The 21080-nt window shown below is 40.3% G+C and overlaps 1 protein-coding gene across 1 annotated transcript in view; it reads right to left on the reverse strand.

The window, feature by feature from the left end:
- The window catches only part of LOC148426393 (neural-cadherin), an 88464-nt gene that overhangs the window by 20316 nt on the left and 47068 nt on the right, over window positions 1-21080 (reverse strand). The window contains exons 5-17 of the mRNA XM_088410952.1: window positions 20042-20153; window positions 19722-19971; window positions 18772-18914; window positions 16852-17024; window positions 16608-16776; window positions 16301-16471; window positions 13726-13898; window positions 12309-12476; window positions 8360-8609; window positions 8106-8233; window positions 7324-7510; window positions 7080-7223; window positions 949-1232 (exon numbers count right to left, since the gene is read on the reverse strand). Of these exons, the coding sequence (XP_088267078.1) occupies window positions 949-1232; window positions 7080-7223; window positions 7324-7510; window positions 8106-8233; window positions 8360-8609; window positions 12309-12476; window positions 13726-13898; window positions 16301-16471; window positions 16608-16776; window positions 16852-17024; window positions 18772-18914; window positions 19722-19971; window positions 20042-20153 (2352 nt within the window). The remainder of the gene's footprint in view (window positions 1-948; window positions 1233-7079; window positions 7224-7323; window positions 7511-8105; window positions 8234-8359; window positions 8610-12308; window positions 12477-13725; window positions 13899-16300; window positions 16472-16607; window positions 16777-16851; window positions 17025-18771; window positions 18915-19721; window positions 19972-20041; window positions 20154-21080) is intronic.

Here is a 21080-nt window from a genome sequence, read left to right on the forward strand (position 1 = left end):
AATGGGACGCTTACAGAAAGTCAAAATCGAAGAAAAAATGAGGGGCAAAAGTAATGGGAAACTTGAAGTGAAAAGAAAATGGTGACAAATGTTTTGAGACACCTAGGGTGAAAGGTGAAGACAATGAAGAAAAAATTGCTACAGAAGCGAACAGTGAAAAAAATGTGGCCAAATCTACTAGTGAGACACCCACATGTTTACTCATTCTATGCCAAGGACGTATTTTCATGTTTTTTGAGAGTTTGGACATTCAATCCCAAATATTTAAGTAACGATTTAAAACTTAAGTATCGGGAAATTAGTGTCCTTAATGTACTTAGGTATCTATTTAATACTTAAGTATCTAGGATTTAATGTCTGGACTCTTAAAAAATCGTGAAAATACATCCTTGGCATTGAATGAGTTAACAAACATGACACAAACAGACCGTGACACAGAAGAAAATGTAGATATCGGGCAAAGGTTGTGGGCCACAAGCATGGACAAATGGATTGGAAAAGGAAGAGAAAAGAAGAGAATATGTGTACTAAAAGCTAAGAAAAAATGTGGACAAAAATATTGGGACATCTACACAATGTTAAGAGAAAATGTGGGCAAAAGTATTGGGACAACCACAGAAAAAGTAAATGCTGATCTGAGACATAAGTATCGGGACCACAACAGGAAGTGAAAAGGGAAGAAAAAGTTTTTCGAAAGTATTGGGACACTTAAAGGAAATAAAACAAACATGTGGAGCTGAGAGAAAAACATTAGGAAACCTACAGGAAATATTTTTAAAAAATTATGGAACTTGGACACAATTATTGGGACACCTAAACAAAGTGAAGTTTGTGCATATGTTTTGGGACATTCAAAGTAAGTAACTGAGGTAAGTGTGGACTTTATACAAAAAGGAGATTGCATAATAAAATGTAACCCTCTAAAATGCGTAGACCTGCCCGACGTACCTCCATGATGAACACGGGGAGCTCGGTGAGTTCCTCCTGGACGACGGCGTGATACTCGCTCAAGCTGAAGACGGGCGCCTCGTCATTGCGGTTGACCACCTGCACCACCACCAGCGTCTCGTTCTCCCACTTGCCGTCCGAGGCCACCAGTCGCAACTCGAAACGCCGCTCCATCTCGTAGTCCAGAGGCTGCGCCACAAAGATGGTGCCCACCTCAGGTTCCACGTCGAAGGTGCCCATGCTATTGCCCGCCGTGATCTGATAGCGCAGTTTGGCGTTGGCGCCTGTGGGGAAAAGAGATTTTAAGATGGATCGGGACTATACTGAGTGACGTAAACGATGACATCAAGTGATGGTGAATGACTAACAATGAAGTTCTAAATTCCCGTGGCACGACCCTTATGTGCCACGTCGCACCGCGCGCATAATTAATAGCACATTTACATAACTCGCATGCATTTTTGCGTATCTTTTATTGTCACCTGCCATGGGACATCATATGCAAATGAGCAGCCTCTGGCATGTTTACATTTGTCTTGTCCCGTATATGTATCTTCATGAATATTCTTTAAATCAGGGTTATGCAAACAAATGTTTAATAGAGTTTTAGCGCTCCGGTATAGCGAGCTATTTATGTATTCACAACAGCATGAAATAAAATATGAGTAAATCTCAAATGAACATTATTGACGCTGTAATTTCAAGGTTAGCTCTGTTAGTCTGTTATTTTATTGATGTATGTGAATGTCATACGTTTGTCTTCACACACATTAAAGGTGCACAGAGTGCTTCGGAAAAAAAAAAGAATGATAAAAGACAAACATATTGCCTTCACACCCACTCGCAGTCTGTGGACCCTTGGGAAACGCGACACCTGTGGCTTCAAATAGGCGCAGTTTAAAAGATTGTTAACTACGTAACAAGGCTGCTAAAGCGCAGCTGAGCACAGAATAAGTGGATTGATTGATCATGAACTGCTTGTGTGATACTAGTGTGTTGTTGTGTTTTTTTGTGTATTGTTGTATGTAGCTATGCTGGTCAGGTACACACCCGTTATGGTAATTTGACAATAGAGGAAGCATAAAAAAATATGACACCATTTAGAAACACCTAGTCCCAGGCTAGATTGAGATCACTGAGCAAGAATTTTGCAAAAATTGCCGGAAAATCAATGTCAAAAATCCTAATAAAATACATCTAAAAATTTTGAATTATAATGATTTTATATGGTCCATAATTTGGACAATGATTGTTTATGTGCACAGAATCTCACACGTCCAGATCCAATCACATAGAAATGTCAGAATCATTGCATTTTGAAATTGTACATGTTTTAATCACCTGCTGGAAATTTCAGCTCCCTAGTGTTTTTGATTCCTTTATGATGTCATAAAAAAATCTGATGAATTTCCAGAATTTGTAACATAATTCCACAAGACTTAAAGAGGGTGCTCGTACAATATCTGCGGAACTTAACTATTAAAGTAACGTTTTAAAGCAAGGAAACAGAAAAGTAACTTTTTCTAGGTAACCGTGGCAAGATTACTTGGATATTAGTGTTGTGTACTTTATATCACATGGTAATTCTATGTTTGTACTGCATTGGTGTTATGTTGCGCATGAACTGAGTTCGGTTCAGTGAACATTTATCCATATATCCACCTATCGATCCACGTCACGTGTCAAAACAAAATATCATTAGAAGTCAAACAGGAATGTGTTTGGCAGACTTGGTAAACACACACATACACACACATGCACAGACAGATGCATGATGGGAGCCCAGAGGCAGGTCCGTCTGGGTCGAGGCTCGCTCAACATTTACTGGCACAGAGGAGAATTTAGCAGGCTATCACCATCTGTGGAGACATGCAGGAGCTTCATCAACCACACACTCCAGCCGTGCATGTGTGTGTGTGTTAAAACTGAAGCTCACTGGTCCTTCACAGCATCTGAACACGATCTGTGGTGACCAATGTGTGCGTCTGCGTGTGTGTGTTGAAATGTGTACATGGGGAGTAGCTCCAGTGGTTCCTTGCCTGCAGCAGCCTCACTAATGATCAGTCGGACCATATGGCATTGCCCTCTTCACACACACACACACACACACACGTGCACACGCACGAGCGCTTATTTAATTGGCGACCCAGCAGGAGGTTCTAAAATGAGATGAAGGTCAGTCGAGGGCTCCTTATGAGGTGGACCTAAGGGGGAAGTTGTCCCCCAGCTGTGACCGCCGGTCCAGGCTCTGAAGAACTCCTCATCACTCACAGCTCAAACTTTCATTACAGCACACTTAAAAAAAATCATTCTTTAGGCCACAGGTTGGTTTTGAGAGGGTTTTAGGTGGGCCTGTGTTGGTGTTCTGATGCTGTTATTTCGTGGTTGGTTGGTATTCAATGTTGATTCTGTTTTCTGTGTTTTCTTTTGTCTATGACGGTAGTTCTTAACCTTTTTCACAACACTCGGAGGAGTAAAAAAATCTAATCAAAATATGAATAAACACTTGTATGTATGTACCCACATCAAAATCGCTTCGTGTCATAAACCAGAAATTTGCCTAAAATCTGACTAATGATTCTAGAACGTAAAATTCCACAGCTATGCACGTTAAGTTGAACAAATCTTGATTGCAGTGTTCCCTCATTTAGCGCTGAGGTTATGTCCCCAAAAATACCTACAGTAACCAAAATTTGCAAAGTGGAGATTGAACTTTATTTATTTATTTATTTATTTATTTATTTTTGCTCTTGCTCCTTTTTTGTGTTTTTTTTAGATTAAAACAAAACATCAAATGCATATTTTTTGACATGTCTGACTTAAAAGGAAGAAAAACAGTGATGTAAACGTTATGGTCATTTATGCAAACGAGCAATAGAGTGATACTATAACTATAACTAAAAATATAAACTATAATTACAGTATAACTATAACTGAACCACCATGAAGCAAGGGAACACAGTCCAATGTTTTAAAATGGAGTCATTATCATACAATTCAGCAACCAGTTTCTTCATGTTCCGTTTAATTTGCACTTAATTTGAAAAGAAAGCTGCACTGATCTTGTCACGGCATCAAAAAGCATGAGATTAGATTCGCTAATAACTACCGAAACCCAAATAAAATCGTAACCCTAGAAATGTCTACATGTACCCCCATTTGAAGACTGCCAGTCTGGTTCTGGTAATGACATTTCTTTTTTATTACTTTGTTAGTTCTGTGATGGGACTTTGTTGGTTATACTTTAGTCTATACTTAAGTTTACTCTGACGTTTCTATATCGGTTAAATGATGTTGATGTGTGGGTTTTAGTGGCTTACTCGACACAAGCGTGTGCGTACGTGTGTACAAGAAAGAGCGAGTGTGCTCATCCATAGTGTATGTGTTTGCATAATGTGTGTGTATGCGTTGTTTGTAAATGTGTTTAAGTGCGTGTATGTGTGCGCACGAAGCTCCAGGCGACACCGGCGCTAAAGAGCCGACTCGGCAGAATCTTAAACAGCCTTTTGATCTCATTAGTAGACGCACTTAGTTCGGCACATTTTCCAGTCGGAGGGCCGAGTAGGATGCAGAAATCACACAGGGTGACAAAGAGCTGCACCGACTAATCAGCTTTACGGGGCAGCATGGGGAGGGAGTGGAGTTGAGGGGTGCTGGGGAGGGCGTTCATCCATCCCCTACTTTGCTTTTCTTTCGCTCTACACATCAAGATGAAGAAATAAATACACGTATTAAAGGATTTTCTTAGGCTTCTCATCTCGAAAATGCAAATATTGGAAACGGTATGTAGGTCTTGTGTTGGTGCGATGTTGGTCCGTTTTTTCGTGTTGTTGCTATGGCGGCACTGTTACGGGTCTATGTTGGGTTTGTGGTGGTTGTACCCATGGTGGTTTTAATTTGGGGTTGTATTGGTACTATATTGGCTTGCTACTTGTTGTGTGTTGGTTTTGCAATGGTACTTAATGGTACTTAAAATGTCTTCTTTTGGAACAATAGTAGAGATGTGTTCACAATAAATAAGTAAATAAATAACTTGACAGGTAACGAGAGGTGGCACCTAACAAGTTAGGTCAAAGCATTCTAGTGTGGGGGAGAATCTGGCGTTTTAAAAAAATGAAATTGAATCACATAAGAACATAACATTTGTTTTATGAACTTATATTTTCCTGAAACAATTAATTCAATAATTAAGAATTTTTGCATGTGTTTGTTTTATTTAAAATCTCGAGTACCGCCTGAAGTTCCTTCAAGTGCCCCCTTTTGAGAAACCACTGCATTAGATGATACATTTAGCTATGTTTAAAACAGTGACTTTATATTGCTGATTTCTATTAGCCCATCTAAGATAGTTTGGATCATAGTTTTGGATTAATCTAACAGGCTCTAACTAGATGCTATGGTTAGCATAAATATTTTGATGTTTAAATATATGTAAAATGTTTAATTTTCTGTGCTTATGGCACACATTATGACTTGTTGCGGGTGTGACACGCTATCCCCCTCGATAAACAAAGTTCGATTGCGCGGCTATACCTAATAAAGTAAATCAAGAATATGGACGCAAAGCCTCAACGGGGTGTGTGCATCTCCCATGGGGCGACAGAGCAGACAAAGCGAAAGGTGCAAAAGAAAGTGGAAACAAGCCAAGACCTTGGAGGCTGGCAGGCGTCGCCAGCATGCGCCGTCGTCGCAACAACACAAAAGAGAGAAGCCTGTTTTGTTGATTTGTGGCCTCCCGCTGCTCATCGGTGGAGAGCGGAGGAGGAAGACGAGCGAGGGACAAACACAAACAAAAACATCAAAACTATCCTGCTCAGGGGAGTGTGGTGGCGCTCACTAACGAGGGGAGGAGGTCGGCGGTGGGAGGGGGGCTCGCGGAGTTTGGATAGTAACGTTACAGCCGGAAACATCAGAATAGTTGAGTACGGTAAACCTTGGCTAAATCGCTGTTTAAATATGAATTTGGGTTGATATCAATCATATGTTGTTGGGTTTATGTTGATTATACAGTGTGTAGGATCGGTCTTGGTAAGACTACGATGATCCTGTGTAGGGTCTTTTTAGTTGGTACTGTGTTAGTACCATTGTATGAGTTGTGTAATGGGAATATGATGGTTTTACAGTTCTCTTATGCTGGTTATGTTGTGGATTTTTTTTAGGATTTAAATCAGTAAAATGGGCTGGAAAACAAATTGTCTTTTTGGGTTTCTTTATGTTCGAAATACACAGGTCTCAACAGAGCAGTCCGGTGGTCTGTAAGAGAGTGTGCAGGGGCAAATGAAAGTGGAGATTCTCAAGGTCTATGAAGGGAGGAACAACAAGAAGAGAGGCTAAAAGAACACCATGATACAGTGGACCCCCGGGTCGTCCCTGGCTTACGTTACGAAGTGGAATACATTACGAAGTGGAATACTAAGTTTTTTCGTCCCCTCTTTATGGCATTTTACCTGCTTTACGGCATCAACAGCTGTCATGACCTGCGGGGTTGGCTGTGTTTATGTTGTTTTGCCTCCCTCTTCAGGCGTTTTTCGGTAATTGCTCTTATTTTCTGGTTGCGTCAAACTGCCTGCAGGCAAGGCTTATTTTGTGGCATCATGAATCTGCACATTCTGGCGTCACCAGGATGCTGGTATGCTATTGGTCGGCATCACTTATATGCTGATATGTTAAATGATCTTGTGTGAGTGCTTACAATATCGTATTTCTTGTGCATTTTAGTGCTTAATTCAAACAATTAGCCATAGGTTCCAATATTTTTAGTGATGTTTGAGGCAAAAGTAAGGAGATGATTAGTGTAGAAACGAAGCTGGATATAATCAAGAAATATGAAGGCTAGGCTAGGCTACCGTCGCTAGGAAATATGGCCGTAAGTAGCTCAAGTCAACGTCACTCAAAGGTAAACACAATTTCATTTTTCTTTTATATATTTTTTATTTATGATGTTATTTAATTGTCTACATGTATACTATATATAAGTAGCACTTACTATACTATTTGGCTACCAATTTTTAATACGTATATGTTACCTAATTACCTAAATTGGGTCTGTTCTGGGTTTATCCTGGGTCTACTTTGGGAATATTTGGATTTTCGATAAAATGTCATAAAATGGGTTTAGAGTTGTGACTGACCTTCGTCGTGGTCGTTGGCTGTGACGGTGATGATGACGAAGCCCACCTCCTTGTCCTCTTCCACGCTCACCTCATAAACCGAACGCGGGAACGTTGGAGCATTGTCGTTTACGTCTGCCACAAAGATCCTGACATAGGCCGTGTCTGAAAGGATGATGTCGGTCAGAAAAAAAAATTAAACACTATACAAGATTTCCAAGGATTTTGTTCTGTGCTGTTTTTTTAGTGGTTCAGTTCTGATTACCAGTGTTGGGCTGTCCCTGCTGTCCCGCTCTCGCTGACTCAGAACCATCCTGAGACTGGACCTCGATCAGGTAAGAGGCTTTTTGTTCTCGGTCAAAGGAGGCCCGCGTAGTGATGATACCGCTCATTGGATCGATGCTAAACAACCCTGAATCTCCACTCTCATCTTTCAAGATGGCATAATGGACCTGCGTGGATCGAGAAAGAACATGGCTATTTTCAGATTCATTCACTCCTTGCATTTTCCCTCGAAGGACAATGTCAATGAGCATTAAACAAAACAAAAAAATTAACACAGACTGTTGGAAACCTTCCATTAGATTTAACCCATTCAATCCCCAAGACATATTTTTAAGTTCAAACTCAGGCAATTAATCATATTTTTTCCAATGTTTTCCAAGTGGCTATAGGAGGGTCTAAAAATGGTTGAATGACTTAAATTATAGCGTAATCGACTACTTTTGGTAATAACTGTAAGTACTGTACTAGAAAGATGGCACTGTATAACTGTAATGCATTATTGTTATAAAGTAATTGATTACTTTAGGTAAATAAACACTCAAATAATTGATTACCGTCCTTTTGATAATCAAGTATAAAGTCATTGGTTACTTTACGTACCCAATCATTTTTTAAGAGTCTACACTTTCAACTCTGGCTACTTTTAAAATATTTTTTTACATTTTTTTTCAAGTGTTTGGATAAAGAGGGTCCCACAACAAATGGCCCCATCGCATAAAAAAAGATTCCATATGTAGCCGTGGTGGATAGGGAGGTTCCTACCATGCCATGAAGGCCCGAATCCAAGTCGATGGCCGACACCTGAGCCACCGATGCGCCCACCTCGGCCCCCTCGGGAACCGTGGCCTCGTACGTGGACGACAGGAAGAACGGAACGTTGTCGTTCACATCTGAAGAAAGAATCGATCGGGACAGAGTATAATCAAGTGTCCTGTAATATTTGTTGTCGTAATTTAGCATTTCCAAGAAAAAAAAGCCTAGCCTTCTACAGTGGCAAATTTAATCCAGGTCCATACCTGTCACATTGACGTAAACGGTGGCGAAGGAGGCGAGCGGCACGGCGGCGACATTTTGGACTCGAACCCTGAGAGCGAAGAAGCTCGTGGTCTCGTAGTCCAGATTCTCGGCCACCAAGATGGATGCCGAGCCACCCGCCCGGTTGGGTTTAATGTAGAAACGGACGGGCATGTTGGTCTCGGGCACCTGACCTTCCTCCAGGTTGTATGTGACCCGCGGGTCACCCAGTGCAGATGTGGCCTTTACCGTCTGGGGGCCAGAAGAAGGGGATGGAATTAGTTTTATTATACATAAAATAGAGTTTGATTGCGTCTGACTGACGGTACGTTATTTGTTGGTTTGTGTTGGTTCCATGTTGACTCTGATTCTCCCACATTTTAAATCTGTATTGGTCCCGGATTGGTTCTGTGCCAAAATGTGTTTAGTCTATGTGGGACTGTGTCGAATTTGTAGTTTCCTCGTTGTCTGTATTGGTCCTATGAAGGACCGGTGTTGATTCTGTTTTGGATCTGAGTTATTGTCTCTATTGGTCCTACCGTACTGGTTCTATGTTGACATTATGTTTTTGAGTATAAGTTTACTTTGCAATATGTTGGAATTGTGTGCTCTACGTCGTTTCGCTGGAAATCATACAATTTTCTAAATTGGTTTTATATTGGTCTTGCGTTGGTTTGATCTTGCTTGGATATGTTAAGTCTCCATTCAGTCTGGTCCTGTTATAGTTACATGTTGGAAATGTTGGTTGGTTCTATATTAGTTCATTGCTGGTTATATTTTGGGGTCAATGTAAAAGCTATAGTATTTTGTAGTTTGTGTTGTTGGACCTAGGTTAGGTCTACAGTATTTGGTTGTTGGTTTATGCTTGTGATTGTGATCTATGATTGGTCGATGCTAGTTCTACATGGGTCCATTCTTGGGTATGTTTTGGGGTCTGTGTTAGTTCTACAATATGTTGCAGTTGTTGTTAAGTCTAGGTTACGTCTACAGTAGAACTGTTATGGGTTTATGCATGTGATCGTGATCGTTATTGTTTTATGTTTTATTGCCTACCTTATTATTTGATCGATTATGGAATGTAGTCTGCTGGGGGAAGTGAACAGAATAAAATTTTCATTGTATGGTTTTACAATGCGAAAGATAATAAAACTGTTGAATCTTGAATCTAAGGGTTTGTCAAGAAGTCAGCTGGGATAGGCACCAGCAAGCCCGTGACCCTAGTGAGGATAAGAAAATGGATGGATGGATGGTTTGTTCTTCACTTCAACTAGTATTGTTTGCATTTCTTGTAGTTGACGTGAAATTCGGATGAAAAATGAGAGCGAAGTAGAACTCCGCCTGCTCCTGGCACGACTCGTGGAGGTCGTACATTTTGTTCACGGCGACTTCTGACAAAGATCAGACTCGCTGAGCGAGCGCGTCGCCATGACGACGGGTGAAAAGAACGCCTGGCGTGCTTCACCTTTGAGCACTGCGAGGCCGCACATCATCCTTGTAAGGACAGCGAGGAGCAGCCTCAAAGGGCCAACATCACAGAACATTCCTGAACATTCTGGAACATTCTTCTGGGAGTACGCAGGCTTCTTTAAATTAATGTTAAAAAAAAACCCCACAAGACATCAGAACTTTGACCTGTTTTGGGAATGTAAAAACATGTGATAGGAGCTTGCTGGGTCTGTTATTGTGCTAATGTCGAAAAGCGCTAATACTTTTCTTTCCTTTTCCTGTTCTTTTCCTTCCTGCTTAATCTAACAAATGGGGCATCAAAATGAGGCAGAATTCGATTGGCTACTTGCAGAGTTGACTGTTGTCACTTCTGGGAGACGATTGGATGAAACCTCTCCAATCGAAATGAAGTCTTGACCCCCCCATGTGTTTTTCGGATCCCAATACTACTATGAAAAAACATTTGTAAGCGGTCATTTTTGATCAAAAATATATTTATGCTCATGCTAGTCAAATATAATAAAATTGCTTTCTGTGTACATTTTAGGGTTACAAATGATAACATTCATAGACATTGTATTTTGAAAAAAATGTTACTTTTATTTTTGAGGAGTCTAGTGTGCCTCATAATGGACTTTTGCGGAAATGCTTTGCAGTTTGGCAAAAATAGGATGAGTAATACAAAATCCATAGCAAGCCACCTTTTTTTTTACCTTCTTGTGATGGACCGAGGATTGGTAAAAACAATAAAAAAACAAGATGAATGTGACTATATTTCTTTCTTTCGTTGTATATTAAACATAGTAAACATTTCATAATGTACCAAATATCAAGCGAGTTGTTCAAAAATAAAATTGTGTTCAATGAGGAAAAAATTATAGCTGTAATTTTAGTACTGTGATACCATGACACCGTGATATTTTGGCTCACGATTATCACACGGTCAGAAGCTAATATTGGACCATGCCGAGTTGGGTGTTTGATGTGTATATGGTATAAATTTGTTACTGTAAATGTATACAGTAATATACAAATACAGTATATTACTATACAAAACCCTGACTATGACGGTCCTATTTTTTTGGGGCCTGCGTTATTTGAAGTGTGTTATTTATGTCTGTGTTATTTAAATGCACCACTGAATTTTCACACTGCTTCAATTGTTATATTTGACCTTGAGATAACCTCCCCCTTCTTTTCTCCACTAGGAAAAAAAAAAATCATAAACCTGACCTCAGCCAAGAAATAAAAAAGAAGCACCAGGAGGAATGTTTCCACAGAGTCACAGCGTTTTCTGGTAGTGACGCTGAGTGAGAAATGCTGTTGGAGTACTTAAAACACAAAAACACTCTCAGCCCTGCTGTCATCAGTAAACTTAAAACAACATGCTTAACGCAGTGTGGATTATTTCCAGCTGTTGACTTAAATTCCACCGTGCAAAGTGATCATTATTAATACAAATTGATTGTGGAGAGCGGAGCAATTAATTTATTGTACAACTTGTACACTGCATTTGTGCATATTTTATGACCCTGTGGAGCCAGTAGAATTTTTCTACTCATTCTGTGTACAGTATTCTTATAATGCAAATATTATAACAGGCAAATTCCAATTATTCTTTGACATGACATGACATATGCTGTGCAGTTCTTTTAACCTTATGGAGTATTTGTAATCATTTATTTCTATTGTGCAAGGTGAACTCCACAATCTCCACAATAGTGCCTTGAGATGTGAATTTCTTTTTTCCATGAACATGCTTGTGACTCAAAACACTTCCCCATTAATTCATTCCAGCCTCCACGACAAAGTAAGAAACATATTTATATATATATATATATATATATATATATATATATATATATATATATATATATATATATATATATATATATATATATATATGTTCCAGTCGTTTGAGTCACAAAAAAAATCAAATTCACCACTGTACATTGTATCTAACAAATTTATGTGACGTTGTACATACAAAGTTTGTCGAATTTAAGTGAACTTTGTGAAGTTTTAAAAATATTCTCGGCACATATGCTATGTTCAGAAAAAAAATCCTAACACAACATGACAGACTGCCTCTCTACCTCGTTAGCGGTGTAATTAACAGGAGGGCTATATTTAAAACTAGCGCTCCTCCGGCGTGTGATTAGCACTTGAGCGGAGAGCAAGGAGCCAGACAGGGAGACTTGGGGCCACTTCATTAGGTACATGACATCATTATATCCAAAAATGAGCTGGATGAAATATCCTGTTGTATTTGAAATATTTTGGTTAATACAACTCATTGGCTTGTGTACCTTGTGTGTTCCAGGACTGACAAATTACAAGTACTTTATTTTATTTTATGTTTTTGATTTTTTTTCACTTTTACGAGTGGAAGTAGATACATTGAATCAGGACTTCTACACTGTCGAAAGGCTTTTCTATCTTTTTTTTTTTTTTCAACACTGCCTTACTTAAGCATGGGGTGTGAGAAAGTGAGAAAGTTCTTACCAGGATCTTGGCGTCTCTGACGGTGTTCTCGGGCACGGTGACCCAGTACTCGGACCGCTCCCAGTGCGGCGGCTGGTTGTGAACGTTGGTGATGATGACGGTGAGTTCCACCGAGCTGCTTCGGTTGCCGCCGTCCGACGCCACAATTTGCTGGCTTATTTTGGATGTCTGCCAGGAGAAAATTGAAAATTTGGAGTGAGATTAACTTTGTGAAAAATAAGCTCAAAATGAGTTCATGCATTTACAGGGATACTTACTGAGCCATTTTATTTTGACCATTTTTCATTCAAAATGAATAAATTAAATGATTATGAATTTCAAAAACTTGCAAATAAATGTGTTGTTAACGACCACCAGTATTTTTTAAATATAATCGTGGGTGTAGTTTGTTATCATTAAATTATATTACGTGGGGGTTGGCAGTCCTCACAGGAGGAGTGTTTCCGTAATGCCCTTAAAGCTCCCACGGGCACATGCGAAAAATGTCACATACTCCTTTTGAGCAGTCGAAAATGTAAATATTTTGTCTATAATTATTTAATTCAATTTCAAAAACATATTTATATCTAGATGAATAAATTCTAGTATCTAAATTAGTTGATTTGTTTTTAGTACTGAAGTGATTTAAGTAATAAATTACTAAATCTAAAGAAATCAATTACTTTAATAATTCAATTACTATCCAAAGTCATCACTTCGGCACACGATGACCTAAAGTAATCAGTTTATACATCTGACAATTAAAAAATCTCTTGAACTCTTACTTTCATACTTTATTACCTATTCACTTTAGTACTTAACAGAGGTTGAAGTAATCATTTACTTAATTATTTAATCACACAAAGTAAGTACTTTATTACTTAATTTATTCAGCGCTAGCCATTTTAGATTGTCTTTTAGCCAAACAATTGATAAAAAAAAAATGCATAACTACGTGGGATTGAATGCTTGGGCACTTAAAAACATAAAAAATGTATCTTTGGGATTGAATGAATTAGTTGTAGTCAAATATTTTAACTTTTTACTTGTGAAAATGACTAAATAAGTAAAGTATTTCATTCATTCTGGACTTGGTGCTGAGCAGTTTTTGATGCCTCTAAATGGTGATTTTTTAATGCACAAAAAAAATAGATCAACATCAGGAAACACAACTATTGAAGCACTCTTTTTTTTACACAAGCATTGAGAAATATACATGATACGGTGATGTTTCTTAGTTCACTAAAAAAAAAAATGCAATATTTGTCCATATTTAATCTGGCATTTTTGTCATACATCTAGTGTGCGGTCTTAACTCCTATGTGGCCCCTTCCACAAAGTTTGCTGCAAAATTGTGGCCCCTCCATCATATAAATTGCCCATCTTTAGCTTAGCTGGAACTGAAAATCACAAATCCGCCACAAACGGGTCCCCTCACCTGCGAGATGGGCTGATTGACATAAATCCATCCCGTGCTGGGGTTGATGTGGAGGTACGCCGGCCTCTGCGGCGACAGAGAGTACGCGATGGCCGCATTGCTGCCCTGGTCGTCGTCGTGCGCCGCCGCCCGCAGGAAGCTGGTCCCCACCGCCGTGTCTTCTCGCAGGAAGTCTAAAAGAGGACAGGGGACACACAGGGGCGTCAGTCTACCTCCTGCGTGGCAAATCTACTGTGGCTGCGTGAAAGTTTTGATGCGAGCGACATGACAGCAGATGTGTAAAATAATGTGAAGCGCAGCATTGTGTCTCCTCTTTTCAGCCCGTGGTGCAAAGACAATGGCTGACATTTGGACTTTTATAGAAATCTTGTAGACTCCCTGCTGACTGGACACCAGATGTCAGCGCTCATCACGCAAAGACAAAAACAGAAATGTTGGCTTTGCTTGTTTACAGGGTGACAATTCCAAATGTATGCTAAAAACCGCAAATTCGAAACCCTAATCTTGAAACTCATCTTCAAACCTTTACCCTTCATTGACTCAATTATGGCTTGACACCTTAATTCGAAGCCAGGATCCTCAATTCAAACCCGAATACTGTCTTTAAACCCCAGCTTGAAACCGTAAACCTTGTTCATTTTAATTTAAAGAGCTTTGGAACCCTATCCCTTGTTTTAAACTCCAACCATGGCTTGAAACCTTAATTTCAAAACAAAATAATCCTTTTTTGAAACCCCAAACAGGGCTTAAAAACTCATTGAAAAACTACTTTTTAATTCTAATTATTTGTTTAAGACCCTAACCATTCTCAAAGTCCTTTTTAAGCCCCGTCTTGAAACCAGAACCCATGTCTGAAAATCTAAATGCGTCTTGAATTATTTACTTAAAACCCTATTCCTTGTTTGAAACCCAAACTTAGCCTTAAAATACAATTTTAAAACCTTAATCATGGCTTGAAGCATTAACTGGAAAATGCATTTGAAATTCTTTGAAATCTCTAATATGAAGTCCTAAACAAATCTGTTTTGAAACCCCTTCCCTTTGTTTGAAACCCCAAATCAGCCTAATAATCCGTTTTTGAAAAATGTCTTCAAACCCTAAATTGAAACATCAATCCTTGCTTGAAACCTTTCTTTTAAAATATATTCATTGGAAACCCCAAATTAAACCTAATTGTGTTGAAGCCTTACTTTCAAATCCTAAAATTGGCTTTTTGAACCCCTAAATTTATACTTCAAAATCGACTTGAAAACCTCACCTGAAGGTCCAACTCAAGTTCTCGACCTCATCTTTATAATCTTGTACATGACTGAAAATAAAGGTACAATATTGCTCACATCAATTTGGAAAGAAATCTGTCGCATTGCATTCTTTTTCCATTCATTTTAAAGGAGTAATCAAACATGGATTTTATTGTATGATGGTGGATGTTGCGCTAAATAGTTAATGAGGTCCTCGTGCGCTAATGTGACGAGGACGACTTGCGACGCTGCGCTGATCAAAACACGCAGCCGAACAACACACATAGCAAACAAACAAACAAAGCAACTCAAGAGGCCTGAAGAGCTTCTTCATCTCTCCTTCATCCCTACTTCATCGGCGCCCGCCTCCCGGCCTGACGCCGATGCAGACTGACGGCTAACAGCCGACTGACAAACTTCACCTGATCCCGACAGAGGCGAAACAAATCCAAGGGAGGACGCGCCGACAAGCAAGCGCCGAATGCGCCAGAGTGAGCTGACTCTGAATATGAATGAGTTCGGCAACAGATGTGCGCTAACAGCACCCCAGTACGAGTGAGAGATGTTAGCCCAAATAAAGACCTCAACTCAAGTACAGACTTCATTTACTTTAAATGAAAGGATTTCCAAGGATCTAGACTGAAAGCTCTCTCGCACCGTCTTGAAACACTAAGACAGGGTTAAATCCGAAGCCCAACTTAAAGAACAATGTGTAAGATTTAGAGGAATTTTCATTGGAAAGGAATAAATTACATTTTTATAAATTTCAAAAACCAGCAAATAAATGTGTTCTTAACGACCAATAGTAAGTTTTGAATATAATCGTAGGTCTAGTTATCATGAAATGATATTACATGATTTCCCTTTGATGTGAAATGTCTGTTTTAAAGAATAAATGATTGGACAAAATAAAATAAGAGCCTTGTGCAGTATTTTAACAATTTTTGGATCATTTTTCCACATCATTCTCGCAGTATTTTAGCCAAGGGATGGCACACTCCTGGTACTGTGACAACAAAGTGGTTGTGCCATGTGACATGTCACCATCTGGGTGAAGTTGCTGTTCCCTAGTGTCTTTTTTCAATACTTTCCCTTTGGTGTGAAATGCCTTTGATGTAAAGATCAAAAGGTTGGACATACTACCCCACAACGGTTAATGAAAGCAGTAGAAAAATCCTAACCTTGTTGCAAATGAATAGAATCAATATCAGATGCTAGTTTGGATCAAATCCAGAATTATAACAACTTTAAAGTCCAAGGAACTGAAAACGGTTTCAAATTAGCTGTGTTTTGGTAATACTTTACGCTAATGCTGAACATCAGCAAGCACTCACATTGGTAGCGGCTGTTCTCGAACTTGGGGTCGTTGTCGTTCTGGTCTGCGACGAGGACGGTGATCTGGCAGATCCCGATGAGGGGCTCCTCGGCTTGGTCGGTGGCCGTTACCGACAGCGTGAACTCGCGCTGACGCTCCCGATCGAAACTCATCGCCGTCGTGATCACGCCTGATAAAAAAAAGACGCCCGAAAAGATGTAGCATCACCACTGACTTTATTTGTTATGGGTTGGGGCATCGGTGAGTCGGGTACCACTTGGGTGGTGATGAATTGATTGCAGTGGAGACAAGGCGTCCATACCCACCTGTGTCTGGATGGATGTCAAAACCGGATGACACTCCGTCCCTGTGCATGATGCCGTACTTGACTTCTCCGTTCACCCCCATGTCGGCGTCCTGCGCCTGAACCCTCAACACAAAAGTCCCCGGGGGCTGATTCTCCAGAACGGCAGCTTTCAGGCTATAGTTTTGACACTACAAACAGACACGGCAACCGTCAGATAACTTTGAATTTAGAAAGTGTTGAGACAGTCTTTAAATAGTCGCCACCTCCTGGAAGACCGGCTTGTTGTTGTTGATGTCGTTAATTCCGACGATGACCTGAGCTGAGCTGCTGAGCGGGTATGGACCGCCAGACGTGTTGTCGTCGGTGGCGGTGATGGTGAGGACGTACTGAGGACCTTTTAGTCTTGGTGGGGGACTCCGTCGTAGCTTAATAATGCCTTGGAAGACAGTAAATATATATTTGGGATTGCGGGACAAAACAATATGATATGCAGATGCCACTAACTTCTGAAACACAACACGCCCACTAAACAAAGACCTAAAACCAGCAGGTCTCAAAGGTTACAAGAGATTTGACACCATATGACTGCCAGATTATCTTGTCACTCAGAATCCTTGTCTCTGCATTGTCCGTGCGAGTAGGCTCTGAGAGACAGACTACCGAGTGATATTGCCCCCTACTGTATACAGTATGTCCCCAGTGTCATAATTGACATGTTTGTTGTTATGCATTCTCGTTCTGGCGGTCATACATGGATCGTAGAACCGCTGGTACATGCGTAACTGTCGTTTCTTTGGATATCAGCAAAGTTAATGTTTTTTAATGTCAGGAATAAAATACGCAGAGAGATACAACATACAGATGTAGCTCCATAGCTTACTGTATGTTGTGGTGTATGTTTGTTGTGTACTGTATGTGTGTTGTGATATAGCCTAGCTCAATTCCCTTTTTTTACCTTTTCTATTGGCCATTCATGGTGTACGAACTGAACAGGATAATTTAGTGGTAATACCCTCTAATGTACAAATATATTTGACAGTAATCGGACCTGAACAATGCAAGGGTAACAAACAAGGCTACATGCTAACCTCAGTGCTATGGTTGATTTGGATTTTTTCCCCCTTTCAAATACAAATAAAACATGAACACAACATCATAACTTAACCCCAGAAGTTCTACTTTATACCAAAATGGGAAGAAAGCCTCATGTAGTTGAAAGAATGTCAATTAGCCAACTTTCAGTGTGGGTGGCAAAAACTCCACATAAGCCCTCGTTGTGGAAAAACCAATGTTGCGTTTTCATGTGCGAACAATCAGGGGGGCATTAGCATAACCAGGCAAACAAACTAACACATAAGCAGCTTTGCCAGGGAGCGTATCTACATGAAAATACTTACTAGACACTTTGAAGTGACAAAGCCCAACATCCCAGCAAGCCAAAGGCTATCTGCCGTGTGTGGGTAACAATAAAACACTGTTATAACCATTTATGTGTTTAGCACTTTGCTGTGTGTACTGTACGTGTGTGTTTGTGTGTGTGTGACAGGGGAGTGCATGCTGGGCGATAAGGTGCAAAACACACAAAAAGATAAACAGGAGCAACACAGCTGAATATCAATAAATAATTATGTGTGTATTCACATTTTATATATGCACGCCTGTTTGGGGACTCACTAGCTTTGTCCCCAATATACCGGTTACCACGGCAACAACTGCTGTACTTGTGTGCGTGTGTATGTGCGAGCGTTGATGCTCCTGTCACTGTTGCACGTTGTTATGCTAATGCATGCTAACAAACAACGTGCCGACTATCCAGGGAGAACCAGCGTCAACACGGTTTTGTGTTTCTCATAAAAACGTTTGCATGTTTATTACCTGTGACAAAATAATTGGAATTAATTACAAGGACATTTGCATTTTGCTATAATGCGCGATGGGTTCTTTTTTTGTTTCTCTCACCCTTGTGAGAGTGTATATACAGCGACATTAATAGTATTAAATACTATGTATGGAAATACATGGGTGTTAATAAGTTTCCGATGAAATGGTCAACGCAATGCAGTGAACAAGAAATACATTTCAGAGGTTAGGAGTTTAATTGGGGGCCTTCTAGCTTGAACATTTATAAGAGGACTTTCACACAACATTTCTTAACCAAGCCCAAAACAGTGTGTCTGTCTCACCTTTCTGGTTGTCCAACTGGAAGTTGCTGTCCTCATTGCCGCCGGTTATAGCATACGAGACGCCATCCCCATCAGGGTCGTTGGCGTGGACGATGGCAACCAAAGTGTCGGGGCCAGCATCTTCACTCAAAAACGTCTTGTAGCTAATAACAAGAAAATAAGAGATAATCTTGCTTCTTCTTCAGTTTCACCTGTTATCTGGTAAAAGATAGCCTAACCTAAATTCTTCTACTACTATGAAGCTGGCAACAGCTAGACTAGCTTCTTCTACTAATAAAATAAAGGATTGTCTTCTCCTAATATGTTAAGAGATAGCCTAGCTGTTTTTCTTCTGCTAATCTGGTAAAAGGTAGCAAACATCTTCTACTCAAACTGCAGGAGCTAATATGCATTCTTCTACTATTCTGGTGTCAGCAATCTTAACTTTTTATGATAATGCTGAAACAGATATCCTAGCTTTTTAGTTCACTGGCTAGCCCTGCTTCTCGGCTAGCCTAGCTTCTTCATTCACTAATCTGACAGTTGTTAGTGTAATTTCTTTTTTGCCTACTCTGGTAATAGATAGTGTGTCTTCTTCGACTAATCTGGTAGTGATAGCGATTATGTTCTTCATCTTCTATTAATATAGGAACACATAGCCTAGCATTTTCTTCCTTTAGTAATCCAACAATGTTTATCATAGTTTCTTCATCTTCTACTAACATCGTAAACAATAGCAATAAACCTCATCTTCAACTAATCTATGAATAAATAGACTATAATTTTCTCTTAATCTGGTGAAAATGATATGTCTTCATTGAATTTGTTACACATATCTTTGATTATTCTCCACTAAAATGGAAGATGATACACTTAAATGGAATTAAAACAGAGTGGATTATTCGGCTAATCTAAAAACAGCTTTCATGACTTTTTGTGATTTTACCAGTAGTAGAGAAAATTTGTCATACACTGTCTGCGAGAAAACGGGTGTCTCGTCGTTTGTGTTGGCCACACGGATGCGTACGGAGGCGGTGCCGGTACGGGGCGGGGTTCCAGCATCCACGGCGACCACGAGGAACTCGTACACGTGATTAGGCCGCTCGTAGTCCAGCCGGCGGGCTGCGCTGACCACGCCCGTAGAAGTGATGTCAAAGTCATCGCCGTGGACCGAGTAGGAGAGCTCGGAGTTGACGCCCGAGTCGCAGTCCCGGGCCAGAACTGAAAATGATACGAGACTTTAATGCACCCACAGCGAGGAAGTGAAGTAATGTTTTGGATTCAATTTTACCTTGCAGCAGTGACATCCCGGGTGGGACATTCTCAGGAACGTTGTCCCGGGTGTAGATGGAGTGCAGGAACTCCGGGGTGCAATCGTTTTCATCTGTTATGTAGACAATAACCTGTAGGCAACATCTTAGTGTTATGAAGTATACCGTATTGTTCTATTACAACCTTCCTGTGAAATTATTGCTGACCAAAACAGCAGCCCCCATCAAGGTATGGAAACTATTTCTCATGTGAATTAAAGTGTGAAGTCTTATCAAATGTTGAGAAGCATCAACAAGGATCTAACATTGTGAGTATACATTTCTTTATTTATTTATCGAAGCATTCCAGTCGTAGATTCCGATTTCTGGCCACTCCACAATGTTGTGTGCCGGGTGACATTTCTTTTAAAATGTCCTTTGGGGCTGTAGGCAACACAACCTATAGACGCTACCGTGGGGTGCACTATAAATACTGTCACTGGGGAATGGGCAAAGCGCAAATAGACACACACACACACATGCACATACACACCTTGGAGTGGATTAGCCAGTCAAGCTAATCGAGTAGCTCAAGCCTTTAGGGACCACTGGTAGCCATTTTAAAGCACTTACCAACATTTGGACAGCAGAGAGGTGATAATGGATTCCTCCAGGTGTGTGTGTGTGCACGTGTTTGTGTTTGTGTGTTGACGCGAAAAGCTATGACATCTTCAGAGCTTCCCATGAGGAGTCAGCTAAGTTTCTCCACATTTACACAAGTGTGTGTGTGGATAAGAGTGTGTATCTTGGAGTCTGTGTGTATAAGCATGTGTGCGTATAAGTGCTGATGCGACGGCGATGGCGTCTGATCACTGAGCTTGTGAACGCAGCTTTGATGTGCTGACTTTTCATCAAGCACCCCGACTGAAATGAGGGCAATGGCGGCGTGTGCGCGGGTTGGCGCCAGTGCGCAAGATGAGCGGCAAGAGCAGGAAAAGTGAAGAGTTGCATCACAAAGTCTGATTCAGCAGCTGTGAAAGTTTGAAGTCCTGCTAAATTACAATTAACTCATTCAATCCC

This window comes from Hippichthys cyanospilos, chromosome 3 (genome assembly GCF_059441005.1).
Source record: "Hippichthys cyanospilos isolate Australia breed blue-spotted pipefish chromosome 3, RoL_Hcya_1.0, whole genome shotgun sequence".
In the NCBI taxonomy this organism is placed as follows: domain Eukaryota; kingdom Metazoa; phylum Chordata; class Actinopteri; order Syngnathiformes; family Syngnathidae; genus Hippichthys; species Hippichthys cyanospilos.